Source organism: Chaetura pelagica, unplaced genomic scaffold (genome assembly GCF_000747805.2).
Source record: "Chaetura pelagica isolate M959 unplaced genomic scaffold, ChaPel_1.0 scaffold74, whole genome shotgun sequence".
Lineage (NCBI taxonomy): Eukaryota > Metazoa > Chordata > Aves > Apodiformes > Apodidae > Chaetura > Chaetura pelagica.
Window position 1 is genome coordinate 527674 of NW_009952982.1, and position 15030 is coordinate 542703.

General features: G+C 40.2%; 1 protein-coding gene across 1 annotated transcript in view; it reads right to left on the reverse strand.

Annotated features, from left to right (window-relative positions):
- Positions 1-15030, reverse strand: part of TSPAN4 (tetraspanin 4) — a 166452-nt gene that overhangs the window by 27353 nt on the left and 124069 nt on the right. Inside the window, exon 3 of the mRNA XM_009996415.1 lies at positions 7918-7992. Coding sequence (XP_009994717.1) covers positions 7918-7992 — 75 coding nt within the window. The remainder of the gene's footprint in view (positions 1-7917; positions 7993-15030) is intronic.

Here is a 15030-nt window from a genome sequence, read left to right on the forward strand (position 1 = left end):
TCAGATTATTTTAGTGATGTCAGGAAATAAAAGACAGATGTAGCTGGCTTTAAGCCAGGCATAATGGCAGCAGCAGCTGTGTTTGATTCACCTATACAGCTCTGTAAATTAATCTTCCAGTCTGCCAGGTTGGAGGTCAGAAGTGGATTTACTCTGAGAAAAAGCACTATTCCCAACTGTGCAACAGGACAATATGAAAAATATTGTACTTACTGCAATATAATGCACAAAACCCCTACTGACTAGGATGAGACACCAACATTCATCTTCATTTCTGAACTCAGTCAAAATAGGAAGATACATAGCATAAAGAGCTGACAAGCTGCTGCATCATCTAATCTTTACAGACAGTATTTTTGTTAGGCATGGAACTTAATTTAAGAAAGTTTGATTTTCCTTTCCCCACACCCATTCCCCTGCTAACACTTTATTCAAGGAATCAATTAGGCCTTGATCAACCACTGATCAAGAGTTCCCAGTGGGGAGCCATAATGCATTTTATCTGCAGTTGTCATTCCTATATAACACCTGTTTCTTAGTATGCACTTAATTATTTTCAACACTACTTTGCTATCCTTCAACAAGCCTGTTAATAGCATTTTGGTGGAGCACTTACAATGAAATCTTCCTTTAACAAATTAATTAGTGAAACTGTCAGGATTCCCTTTGGTGTGTTTGCATTTTTCAACCCCATCAGCAAATAAACTTCATCCCATACACCTCTTCCTGCCTAAAAAAAATTTAAAGTAATGTGCTGGAATTCAAGATACTAAATGGAAAGCTGTTCAAAGCAGAAAAAATAACCAATAATGCTTTAAAGTAATAATTCATTATTTTTCACTGAATTCCCTGTGGAGTGAAAGATGGGATGCATCTTAACAATCTCCAGAATTTTTCACTGCTATTAGCATTTCCCTAGCAATATTTATTTTAAAGGGAAGACACAAAGGTGCATTTTTACTTCGACAAGACTTCTGTATATGATATGGTCAGTCACATGGATTTAAACATGCATTTAAGATATCTGCTGAATAGGGACAGACTTAAATCTATGCCTGAATTCTTTGCTGAAAAGAAGCCAAAATGAATTGGTTATAATTAAATTCTTTTGATGAAATGTCTGTAACTCCCTATTGTGTGACACCAGTACTGAAATGCTAATAAAGTAGTTAAAATTAAGTTTATTACCAAGTAAAATAAACCATAAAGACACTTTTCTGTTTTCTTATTTTGTGTCACCATTTATATAACGTTATTTTGCATTAAAGAAATAGAATACTTAAACAGGGCTAAAGCATCGTCCTCACAGAGCAATAATTGCAGCGCATCACAAACTAGGAGAGAGATTCCTACATATACATCTGCAATGCTACTCCTGTTTATCTGAGAAATAGCTTTTAGCTATGTCAGCACTTCTGCAAAACCCTAACTCCAGAACACTTCCAGAGATGCTACATGCCAGGAACAGCTCAAGCCGTGTGGAGCTCTTTTAAAACAAAACCCATACAAATATTGTTCTGAGATTCTCCCAACCTTGCAGTTATGTTTGCTGTGGTGAAGGAGGATACAAGGACCCAATACTTCAAACACCACTCCCAAGTTTCAACAGTAAGCAATTTTAAAACATGTGACAACGGGACGGTGTATGCAAAGTCAAACGCAGAAGAAGAAACACTGGTAAATAAGGCAGGTCATCTGACTGAAGAGTGGTGCAGAGTGACCACCCTGCCAGTTCTGCAGGACTTTCCAAAGCCTGCTGTTTTCCAGTAACCATCAGTAAACTGCATACAATTTGAATGATCCTGTCCTTTCAGTTTAGCCTCCACTCCTCCAGTTTTAAGAAGATCAACCTCTTCCCCGTGTTCACACCTTGGACAGCCCTGCATGCTAGGCTGACTAGGAATGCAAGGCATTTTGGTACCTGAGCAGGCAACTTGCTCCTCTGAAGCTCTATCAAACATGGAAAAGCTTAAGTGCTCTGGACAGAAGCTCAATGAAAATAACAGTTTCTGCAGTAGGCTTGAACTAAACTTTCCATATGAATAATTCCTTCAGATTGATAGTGAACCTCTTCCTCAGATTGCTGAGTGGCTCATGAGTGCAAAAGGTGGAAGAGATTCACTTTTTCCACTTTGACTTTAATGACAAACATGAAAGAGGTTGTGAGGACTGAGCTATACTTGCCATCACATGAAATACATCCCAGTCTGCTGTCCATAAGCCATATGCGATCAGATAAAATCAGTAATTACAATAATTTTTAAAATGCTTTGAAAAACAAAGCAGGAAATGTCTCAATCTAAAGACTGTATTTTTATAAGCTAGCAGTAAAAGATATAGAGGAATTCATTACAAATTACTGTGAATCAGAAAGTAAGAACACTTCCACACATTTCATGAAAAACAGAAATAGCCATTACTTTTCAGTTCTCTACTATTCTGTGGGCAATTTTCAACATAGCTAAGCAGGCATAGAATTAAAGCTGTAATTTTCACAGGACCCCCAAGTGAGTTAATGGCATAATCTTTACTGAAAATTCTGGTCTTAACGTTAAGTTGCCAATAGCAGTAACTGCTCCCGTAGTCAAATATCATAGTCAATGATCCTTCAGTGCTTTTGTTCCTTAAACTGGCTTATGTTACTCAGTTTGACATTTCAAAAGCAAAAGCAAAAAAAAGGTGGTTTAGTTATGTTCTTCCATTTGTGGGCATTAAATGTGGCATCATAACTCTGTCTTTAAATCAGAAAAAAATGCAGACATCTGAATAAACAATATGACTGAAAAAAAATAATGTATTACAGATGCAGAACCAATAAACATGGACTTTTTTCCCTGTGCCTTCAGGAGAATCACAGAAAAATAAACACTGATGCTAAAACCATAAGGATTATACAAGTTAGTACTGCTACAGGACTATGCATTTTATTAGCGTAATTTTTACTCTACCATGGTACAATCTGGTGTTGATAAATAAAAGGAGTATCCAATCTCTGACAGGATACGGTCCCTGCTGCTTTCTTTTTATCACAATAAAGTTAACCCTATCAGTACTCCATGGATCTCTTATAAATACATATAGAACCTCACACAGAAACGATCAACTTATAAAAATGTCCACTGCTGCTCTGTAATAATGGAATAAAAAGAACACATATTAAAGACAATATTGAAGGTGTATATGGCTGGCCACTCACGTGGTGCTGGCAATGTTACTGGAGTGTGGACTGCTTCAAATGGGGGCATAAATTTAGCCTGAAAAAATAATGTGCTCAGAGTTGTAACAACCTGCCTTCATTGACACAGTCACACAAAGTCCATTCAATACCCACATGTCAGGTGCTCACTTTCAGCTGAAGACAGCCAATAAATCAGTCACTCTACTGCTTTGGGAACAGCCAGGACAAAATAGAAGTATTTTTTTTCTGACAACCATCCTGTAGGAATGCATTTCCTCATCCTATTCCCACACAGTCTACATTTCACTTCTGCAGAACTTAAGGGATTCATATTTTGCAATGTAACGAGCCAGGACAGTTGGAGGAATAGTGAACAAGGTGTGAGCTCAGGCCTTGCCAGAGAGATCTGTAGTGCAGCTCCAAGAAGCAAGGGAGTACAGTCCTTTCCCTTCCTATATATATACTCCTGAGCTTTCTCCAAGTCCCTCTCTCTTTACAACATCAGATTGCATAGCTAGTTCAAAGGGAGTTGTGAAGCCCAGGGCAGCATTTATCTCATAAGATCAAGACAAATATTTCTCCAACAAGAAAAGGGATGATGACATTCTAGGGCATGGGAGCAAGTTGGCTGCTTAAAAGCTCAGAGAGGCTGCTGCCAACTCACAAGAACTGCAGAGGCAATTTTGGGGCTTCTTACAAGCTGATGAATGAGAATGGATCAGTCTAGGCTAACTCGAGTGCCAGCAGCCTGCCCTGTCCACATTCACAGCTGCACGTTCTTCCACAGGAAAAGAATAAAAGCACTATGCCAAAATTCAACTATGAGGGGCTGTTAAGAATTTAGTCTTGATGGTTTTAATAATTAACACACGACTAAAGCAACAGACCCAGCAATGGATACAGACAGACTGCTGCAGAGTTCAGGGGTCCATGTGTTGTGTCCATATGCACCCGGGATGCACACACTTTGTGGCTGATATTGCCATGCAAGCACTAGCTTGCTACTGTACCCACTGTACAGCAGAAGAATCAAACAGACGTCATTTACTGGACAAGTGCTAGTAAGTCCACTGCAACACCCAGCCCTGCTGTCAGCACAGCTCAGTCTCTCAAATCTCTTGCCATCAGCCAAAGCACCAGGACCTTTCCATTTAGAATTGGTCACAGCTGCCTGCAGAGTTGTCCTGGTTTGAACCAGGATGAAAACAATTTCCCTTCTACTGATTTTTTTTTTTTTCCTTCAGTAAGCTTTCTTTTAAGTAGTCACAGAGCCTTCTAACTAAGGCAGATAAGAGAGGAATGTTTTTGAAACTGCTGGGTCTTCGAGGTCACACCTTCACTCTGCCGGCTCAGACACTACAGGGAGATCTATGACCCCCCTAGGAGGCTGAGTTAGACAGACAGCAAAATTGGGCAGAGATATTCCATTCCATAGAGCTATGTAAGCTCAGAGGAAGGTCAGAGATCACAGAAGACAACTTCCTTCCTGCTTCTTCTTCCCTTCTCTTCCATCCATGGCCGGCATCCAGGGAGGACTCTGTTCATCCATCACCACCGACCCCCAGGCCCGAGCTCTCCTGACCCTCATCACTCTCCACTTTCTCCAGCAGCAGCTCCGGGATTTCTCTGGACTGTTCACAGCTCAGGAGATGCTGTGGGCGTTGCTGGGGGTGGGGGAAGGCAAGAGGCTTTTGCATATATCTGAACATATTTGTATATAATTGTATATATTTTCTTATATCATTAGTGTTTAACTAAAGCTGTGTAGTTTATTTTTCAATCCAAGTCTCTATTTTTCTCTCTGTCCTTCCCTACCTGGGTGAGAGGTGGAGGGAATCGAGAGCATCATTGTCGGACCTGAGTCAAACGGTGACAAGAGTCTTGAGAAACTCTCTCAGCTCCTGCCTCTCCAACTAAATAGGGTAATAACACCACCCTGTTTCACAGAGAGAGTATTGATTAAACTCGGTAGCAAGGGATGAAGTATGCACTCCAAAGCCCTTCTATTTGACAAAGCAGGAGTAAGTGAAAACTGCCAGGGAATCCATTATTCAACCTCTTCTCAAGCCAGAAATAAAAAATAGCAATGTGTCCCCATTTTATGCTGGAAATAATTGTATATGTATATACACTCCTAATTAACAGAAGGCTATCAGGTACTTAAAAACAAAGGCTTATTTTATATATATTTATATATATATATGAAAGAATGATACAGGAACCTCAAAGTCTTAATCTGCAGAGTCCTTTCTGATTTTGCACACAAAATTAATGTTACTTTCTTCTGATGTGTGAGTGTTCATTTAGGATGTTCCTTCTCTGATTTTCCAAAGTACTGCATTAACTGATTTACTGTGATGGACTTTTCTGGGTTACCTACTTTCCCTTAGCAGTATGTGTAGCAATACTGTTCTTTGCATTAAGAAAGCAAGCACATAAATCCTAAGCATGATGTATGAAAATACTAGTTTTATGCTGCTGCTCTTTTATTCATTCTGTAGACAGGACTGTAAGTGTAACACAGAGACAAATATGATTTCCTCGGTGTAAGACCATGGATTTAAAGTCATGTAGGAATATTAAAGCCTAAAATTTGATCATCCACAATACACAGTCTACAGCAATATCTTAATTCAGTAAAACTGCACTTGAACTGGAGCCCATCCTGCTGACACTGTTTTGATCTTATAAACAATTGTAGTGTACCTTCTGCATCAACTTGCAGTACATGACTTGGAGGATTTTCTTCTCTCTTTATTAAGAACAAATAAAAACCACTGCAAACCAACAGGCTGAAGGAAGGAGGGAATCCTCCCTGACACTTTTTCACTATTTTAACTATGAAGAAGGAAGACCAGAATTCTCTGTGACACATGTGCTAACATAACAGTGCTGACTGATTTATTAATAAAAATGTTTCATTGTCATATTTTTTTCTTGTTCCTCCATACCCACACATTCCTCCAACTATCAGCCTCAACAACAGGCAACAACAGGAAATTATACAAGACGATGATGTGGAGCAAAAGAAACATTTATCTTTTAAAACTGCTCTGTAATATCATCAACTATTTCTTCTGTGTTCAGGACAGTTCTTTAGTATGTTGTTATTTAGCAACTCTTACAGTTTCTCTTACAATCTCTTTCTTTTCCCAAACTGAATCAGGGTAGTCTCCACAACCCCTCTTCATGACTGCTATCTATCACCTTTCTAGCACTGCTAATTGTTTCTGTTACTCTTCAGTGAAATGAAGAAACCAAAATTAATTCTTAAAGTCACAGTGATGAAAGTCCATCAATTTATACAACAACAAGATAATATTTTCTAACTAATTCAGGCTGCCAAGGGAGGTTGTGGAGGCACCATCCCTGAAGGTGTTCAAAAGATGGGTGGACATGGTACTTTGGAAGATGGTTTAGTGGTTAGGGGTTGTAGGGCTGATGGTTGGATCTTGAAGGTCTTTTCCAGCCTTGATGATCCTATTATTTCCTTTCTAGATATATGCCAAGTGTTGTATTTGGGTTATGGAGGCCCACTGCTATTAACTGGATGCCTTTGTCAAGTTGTCACATGTAGACCGTTATCCCAAGAGGTTACAAGTAATTTAGAATACAATAATGCATACAAGTAATTTTGTATTGCCCCTTCTACTTGACTTACCTTGCAAGTTAATTCCATGTTCCAGCTACAGCATGCTGTCTGCTATCCTCACTCTTTTCAGTCCTTCAGAAGTGTACCTGACAATCACTCACAGTGCTGATTAATTTAGAGCCATTCTAGAAAGTAATGTTGACATCGTATCCAGTACTTGTCTAGGGTATCGCTAAACATACTGAATATATCTGGGTCTATTATTAATCTTCATTTTATTTTATGTAGGTTTTAATTCTTTAAAATTTCTTTTCTGCTAATTTGTCTTTCCATTCCAGAATAAGCTGTTTATTTCTCAGGTATCAGATGACTCTTAATCCATGGCAAAATTTTGCCACCTACCCTGCAATTTTCAAGCTCCTTCAGATGTAAGACACTTTGCTTGACAAATTTGCTTGAATAAGCATGTTATGCACACTTAGGCCCTTGTTTTGGTCTCAGTCATGATTATTATTTTTTTTTTAATTAAGGATAAAGATAATTCAAATAGGCAATTTCGCCCTTACAACAGAAACACCAAGTAAGCACAGGAAAAAAGATCAAACACAAGTGAAATTTGAAACCACAAACAGAAGCCCCAAACTTGTATACATTAATCTTGGCTTTCCACTAGAATCTGAGTACACATTTGCTGCAAGAGACAACTCGGAAAGATAATTGTGTGCCTTTGCCTGTGCTAAGGACATATCCTTTTTAACAAAATTAATGTGGCTTTTCAATGGTAAACATATTTCTTAAAAGTCCTATTAATTTTGATGGGTGTCTCTTCCTACATGTTCCTAATAAGGCTCATTGGCTTTTTGTGGGGGGGGTTTTTTGTTCTGTTTTGTTTTCTTTCTTTTTTTTTTTTTTATGGCAGATGCACTTTTGGCAATATTTGTGACCTTCAATTATACACATGAGCAAGCAAGAGAGTCCAGTCCTTCAAGGCTGTTTATGCATTCTAAGAGAGCTCCTTCTGACAGGGGTGTCTCAAGGAAGACAGAAGCATTGCGTGCATACTAAGCCAAGTGCTTAATGATTTATTTATGAGAAAAAGGGGCATTAAAATTGCTGAAGGGAGAAGAAAAATGAAAATCTGACTTACCTTGTCAGTGTAAACGAAGAACAGGATCACAACCGTGAGCTCCAACAGAAATATAATTAACAGCATGATAAAAAACTGTCAAGAGAAGAAGGGATGGGGGGGAAAAACACAAAGCAAAACCCATCAACATCTATTTCAGCTTTTTTGTGGATGCACAGTAAGTACATCCAAGAAGATAATGCAGAATGGGGAGTGGGAGTCACACAGGCAGCAAGATGCAAAGCTGCTGTGTTACAGCAGAATAGAAAGCATGCGACATGCAGCAACTGAAAAAGCAGATAAAAGACGAGTCAGGAAACAGAACAGTACCCAAGCATATTTATGGCTCATTTATATCACTAATTTCAGTAAAATAGCATAAATCCCCACAAAGATCTGCTGCCTCCAGCAGGCCACTACTCTGTTTAAAAGTAACCCTTGAGGACTCTTCCCATGCTAAGATACCAGTGAAATGTACAGCTTAGAAATCCCATTGCAAGAGAAGGTAGCCTGATCTACAAACCATAATATCACAACTCCTTTCAAAGGGAATTGTGGAAGAAGTGAAAGGCACACCAAAAAGCTTGTATACCAAATTAGCTTTACAAGAAGCTTCAGGTAGCTCCACAAATCAGCCACAGGTTTCAAATGAAAGGGGCTAATTTGTACTGAAGACATGAAAGCAAAATAGGTATGTTTCTTTTTCTCCCCATAACCATGGAATTGTCTGAAACCCAACAGTCAAAAGCTCAAAGGAGTGGATAAAAAAACTTTTAACACAGGTAACTTCAGGTAGATTCTCTAAAGCTCTCAGCTCTGATCAACTTCAGAAAGACAAAATGCTAGCAATGCCAAACACTTCTCAAAAAACATAATCTATGCTTTTGATGAAGATGCTGGATGGGTCTGCAGCACAGGTCTGGTGCAGGAGTGTGTCTTGGTTTGAGCCAAGATAGAACTAATTTTCTTTTTGTGAAGTTACCTTTCAGTTAAGTCCCTTCTAAGTAGCTGCAGTTGCTGAAATTAACAGCATGTTTTTCAGTCTATGACTGATCCTCGATGTTTATTGGTGCATGGAGAGAATGCCAGGCAGAGCCAAGGCCACTGCTTGGTTCTGAAAAACCTCTCTCCCTCATTCTTTCTCCCACCCCTATAGGGGGAGGGAGGAGGATTAACAGAGAGCAATCTGTCATTTGTTTAATTGCTAGCCCAGCATTAAAAGGTGACATAGTGACACTGGTTGTGTGGACCTTAGACCAAGTCCTATCAGAGCATTAAATGAAACTGAGTTTTGCAAAGATGGGTAAATGAGACAGAGCAATTTTGGAAACTTTTTCAGCTCAGGCAAAGCTCCTGGTCCTTATAACATAAACTCTATACACTTAGCAGCCAGCAAGGCTGAAATTCTAATACTGAGCAACACTGACTTAACTGAAATCCTATCCTCTAGAGAAAAAAAACAAGTTACTTTCTCTTTAGTTTCAACCACAAGGCTGCAAACCTATGAAAGTTTAATAGCTTGAAGCCTTAAGAAAGCTTCTAAGCTTCTTCACTGCCTGCTAAGTCAAAACCAAACCTTTGAACCTAGGGGCTCCTGTGATTGAATGGAAGGCAAAAGGTCAAGTAGGGGAAAATACCTCCACTAGTACAATTACATTGTCTCCAGAACTCATAGCATCTTGCCCCATAAGTCTTCAAAATTACTTTTAAATCTGCATCACTAGTATCTCCACAGCTGCCTGACCCTAGTACTGTATCTATTACTGCCCAGTTTTGAAACACAGAACTCATTCACACTCATGATCCAAGCTGACTTCTGTATCATTACTGTCCAACATCAATCTTCTGTATGGCTTGGCAAACTAGCCTTGGTGCAGCTTGCTGACTTTTTACATTTCTGATTTTAGTCTGCTGCATAGCACTAATTGAGATAGGACAAAGCAAAGATGTACAGACCCTTTGATACATTTTCTTTGGTTGTGAGGTACTTTTTTGCTATTCCATAAAGCATGGCTTTTCCAAAATGTGCATGCGAATGCCACTGTCAACCTGTGAATTCAGTGGCATAAGCCTGGATTACATTAGGCAATTTCTAGAACAAAGGAAGGATTCATATGCATTACAAGCAGTGATCAGCATTTCCTACCACAGGACCCCAATTTTGTCAGCTTATAATTTTGCCAAATGTCATTTGCCTATGCTGATATATTTTGAGTTAATTTCTGTCTGAAGTTTTTGGAATAACTTCAAAAATAGCACTTCAATTACTTCTAAGAATGAAGCATGGCAAAGTATGTTATTCTGCCCAGGTTAAACTTCTGGTGGCTTCAGATGGCTCTCAAACTCAGATGTTTAGAGCAGGGACCTGAAACAAACTGCAGTGCCATTTCAGGCACATGCTTTTTGTCTCTTCTGTGATTCAGTGATTCTGTCTTACCCAACTGAGTGGATTTTTGTGGGAAAGCTACTAGCCTTCAAAAAATTGCATTTCATACATCCAGTAGAGATGAGAGGGCTCATCAGCTAAAACCTTCCAAGTTTACAACTACAAAATGCCTACTCACACCCTTTCCACAGCTCATGTGTGACCAGTCAACTCACAAACAACCCCACAAACCATCTGCCCGGCTCCTGTGGAACCTGTACATGCACGCAATGCCCTTCTGCTGTCCCCTCAAAGCCAATGGCCTCCAATCCACCTTCACAAGACATAACCTGGAACTATAGGTGTGTCCAGGAACCAGAGCAAAATTCAGGGACCAGTTTTTCCTGTGCTCTCAAGAAAGCTCTCCTTCCTTCTCTGCACTCATCATCACAGAGAAAGTAGAGATAACACCACAGAATGACTTTGCAGCAGACATGGGAGCCTGAGGAAGAACATTTCTTAAGAGAAGATGGGGAAAGGTTTGAATGAGGATCATAAAATGGTAAGCATTGGAAGGGACCTCTGGAGATCATTGAGTACAACTCCCCTGCCCAAGCAGGATCACCTAGGGCAGGCCACACAGAAACACATCCAGACAGGTCTTGAAAGTCTTCAGGGAAGGAGACTACACAACCTCTCTGGACAGCCTGTCCCAGATCTGGCCACCAGTTTCACAGAAACTGGACCTCCTGACAGCAGCCCACCAGGGCAGGTGATGGCACAGAAAAAGGCAAAGGCTGTGCAGCAGCAAGGGATGCCTGCACACATGGGTACCCAAGAGAAGCTGCACCTTGGAAAGGATGGTGGCCTGGGCAGGACCACGCACTGGGGCTGTGGAATGGAAAGAGGAAGAAGCAGAGAGTGGCAGAAAAAGGAAAGTACTCCATACTGACACTCATGGCTGAGTATAATGTGTGGAGAGTGGACTAGAGACTGGTAAGGGGGAGGAAAGTTGTCTGGCAGAAAGCTGAAGTGTTTTCTCAAGTATGTAACTGTCATTATTTCTTAATACCAGAATCAGTAATTAAAAGTTTATCTTAACTGGCAAGAAATTAAGTGAAATTTTATTACTTGAGAGTATTTTCATAGAATCAAAGAACAGAATCATAGAATTGTTTTGGTTGGTAAAACATCAAGTCAACCATTAATCTAGCATGCTGCAAAGTCCATCACTAAACTATGTCCCTAACCACCAAGTAGAAATATTTTCAATAGCTCAGTCACTTCCCTGGACAGCCTGTTGCAGTGCCTGACAACCCTTTCAGTAAAGAAATTTTTCCAGTATAAATGTCTCCTGGCACAACTTGAGGCCATTTCCTCCTGTTCTATTGCTTGTTACTTGGGAAAATTAAGTTTGTTTTTCCCTGCAACATCATGTCATATAACTCTGCTAAAACTCCTAAGATGGTCTTAGGACCAGAGCTGGCAGCTGACACAGCCAACTATGCCACTGTGTCCGGTAGCACCATCACATGGGCTGGATCTCCTGCTGAGACCATGAGGGTGCTCCTGCCTTCTTCAGTTCATACTAGAGAAATAGGTATGATATTAGCATTGTAAAAGATGCTAGAAGTGTGTAGTCAAGCATTCAAAATTTAGGAAATCTCAGAATAAAAGCTCTCAGTGATAGTTATGAACCATGTCTACATCTTTTGCTGCACAGCCTCAGAGGTTCCTCCAAGCTATTACTGTGGGAATTGGGTCTAATGCACTGTAGATTTTGGAAGTCATACCAAGAACCAAAATTAATGTACATTGTTGAGAAAGTAAAAACCTAGGTAAGTAGGATTATGCTTTTTATCCATAGAAAAATATTTTTGTTTTTAAAGAAAACCTCTGGTTTTATCTTTCTTACTATTTCCATTCATTGACATAAAGTACAGTTACATCCCAGATAACTAGCACATATTAGTAATCCCACTGTGTGCAGACAGTAAAGACATATATTATATCTTTTATTGCAAAGGTAAATTAGATGAGGTAACCTCAATGTCTAGGCTTCAAGTTCACTACCAGCACTTACATGTCAGTACATTTATCATCCCCTTCTAAAGGGGAACTCTACCTGAAAAGAAACCAACATGTCAGAAAGTAAAAATACAGGCTTCAGACTGAGCCTTTTGCAAAGCCAAGTCTGAACACATCAGTACAACTTCTCAATCACCAGACTACATGCACCTCCTCTATCATCACAGCACCTTCCAACAGAATTTCACTTCCAGTTCCATCCTCAATATCATCCCTAAGGAAATGGCTCCCAGTGGGTATATCCCATTCAAATTTAAAAGGAAGAAACATAAGCCCACTGAAGGCTCACAGCACCCAAACATTCACCACATCAGTTGGAAACTCTCACAGCTCCTTTTCAAATGAATTAGCTCATGGTGATAAATCATAGAATCATAGAATCTTAGGGGTTGGAAGGGACCTCGAAAGATCATCTAGTCCAACCCCCCTGCCAGAGCAGGGTCACCTAGAGTACATCACACAGGAACGCATCCAGGTGGGTTTGAATGTCTCCAGTGAAGGAGACTCCACAGCCTCCCTGGGCAGTCTGTTCCAGTGCTCTGTCACTCTTACAGTAAAAAATTTTTTTCGGATATTCACCTTGAACCTCCTATGCTCCAATTTGCACCCATTACCCCTTGTCCTATCACTGGTCATCACTGAGAAAAGCCTAACTCCATCTCCCTGACACTCACCCCTTACAGATTTGTAAACACTGATGAGGTCACCCCTCAGTCTCCTGTTCTCCAAGCTAAAGAGACCCAGCTCCCTCAGCCTTTCCTCATAAGGGAGATGTTCCACTCCCCTAATCATCTTCGTAGCTCTGCGCTGGACTCTTTCGAGCAGTTCCCTGTCCTTTTTGAACTGAGGGGCCCAGAACTGGACACAATACTCCAGATGTGGCCTCACCAATGCAGAATAGAGGGGGAGGAGAACCTCTCTTGACCTACTAACCACACCCTTTCTAATGCACCCCAGGATGCCATTGGCCTTCTTGGCCACAAGGGCACATTGCTGGCTCATGGTCATCCTCCTGTCTACCAGGACCCCCAGGTCTCTTTCACCTACCCTACTCTCCAGCAGGTCAGCCCCCAACCTGTACTGGGACATCATGTTGTTCTTCCCCAAATGCAAAACTCTACACTTGCCCTTGTTGAATTTCATCATGTTTCTCCCCACCCAACTCTCCAGCCTATCTAAGTCTCTCTGAATGGCAGCACAGCCTTCTGGTGTGTCAGCCACTCCCCCCAGCTTAGTGTCATCAGCAAACTTGCTGAGGGTACATTCTATACCCTCATCCAGGTCGTTGATGAAGACGTTGAACAACACCGGCCCCAGTACCGACCCCTGAGGGACTCCACTAGTCACACACCTCCAACCAGAGGTTGGAAACCAGAGGAAAAAAATAAATTAGTTTTGTTTTGCTGGCAGTTGCTATAATAGAGATTTATGCATGGAGAAACAACAATCTCAAAACACAGCATTTGTGTAAAACTCCATAAAAAGAAATATTAATCTGACCTTGTACAATGATGCTTTACCATGCAACTTGTCAACTAGTGGGATGCAACCTGAGGTTCACTGGAGAGATACCTACTGCACAACTTTTCCTAAATTACACCTGAAACAACCCTACGGAAGTTTTGATGAGAAGGAAGATAAGATGATGCTTTTCTGCCTAGCTACCACTGATTTCCAGCCCTTAAGAAAACTAACACCAGTTTCTCAGAACTTACCTTAATATTCTACAAAGCTCACGACTTTCCCACAGTTTTCCATTAAAGGAACAAAGGAAGTAGGCAATTGCTATAAAGCCTATATCATGGCTATGCATCACCCTCCTGATGTTAGAGAGAGAAATCTATTAGAGAAGTTGCCCCAGCCTACAGCTCCATCCCCATTGGAGCTGTACTAGGCTTTGACACACTAGTTCCAGTTCCCTTCATCCAGCCTCTTAATATCACTGAAAGAATCAAGAGGTGTTCCCTATGTAAATAATTTAAAGCATGTCTTCATCACAGCTCACAAAGACACAGAGCAAGAAGTTAATTTTATTTTCTTCCCAAAAAAACAAAATTATTTGTTTTCTCAAATGTTACAGACACTTGCCTGTGAGCATCACACACTAATACATAGGATTAGGGCTTTTGCTTCCCCATTGCCTCTCTTTCCCAAATTTTCTCAATTTTGTTCAAATTGCCCATCTCTCTATGTCAGGAGTAGCTGACATTCATGTTTGCATCTTAGAAATGACTTCTGCAACCTGGAAGACTTGTACAGAAATAGAGCAACAAATAAGAAGTGACAGGACAGTGCCAGTAACAATAACTGGAAATAGAGTCAATAAAATCCCAGGGTACTGATCTACCACACGAACTTCACAAAAAAAGGGAATTAATTTCCATCACAGTGCATTCTGATTCTACATCTCAGTACCAAAGTTTGTGCTGCTTGGTTTGAATTCTTCTTTTGTTAGTTCCAAACCATTGTTTCTACTTACTCATTTGTAGCATAAACAATGGTTCCTTTTTGCCCATAGACTCCTCAAATATTTGTAAACTTATGTCCCTTCTGAGCCCTCTCTCTGCCGCGCTTTGCATATTTAGCTCTTCTTTGGAAGTAAATCTCTTTAGCCTTCAGATCTTTTTTTTTTTTAGCATAAAAATGATAAGTTTTGTATAAAGTGTGAAAATGCATATGAA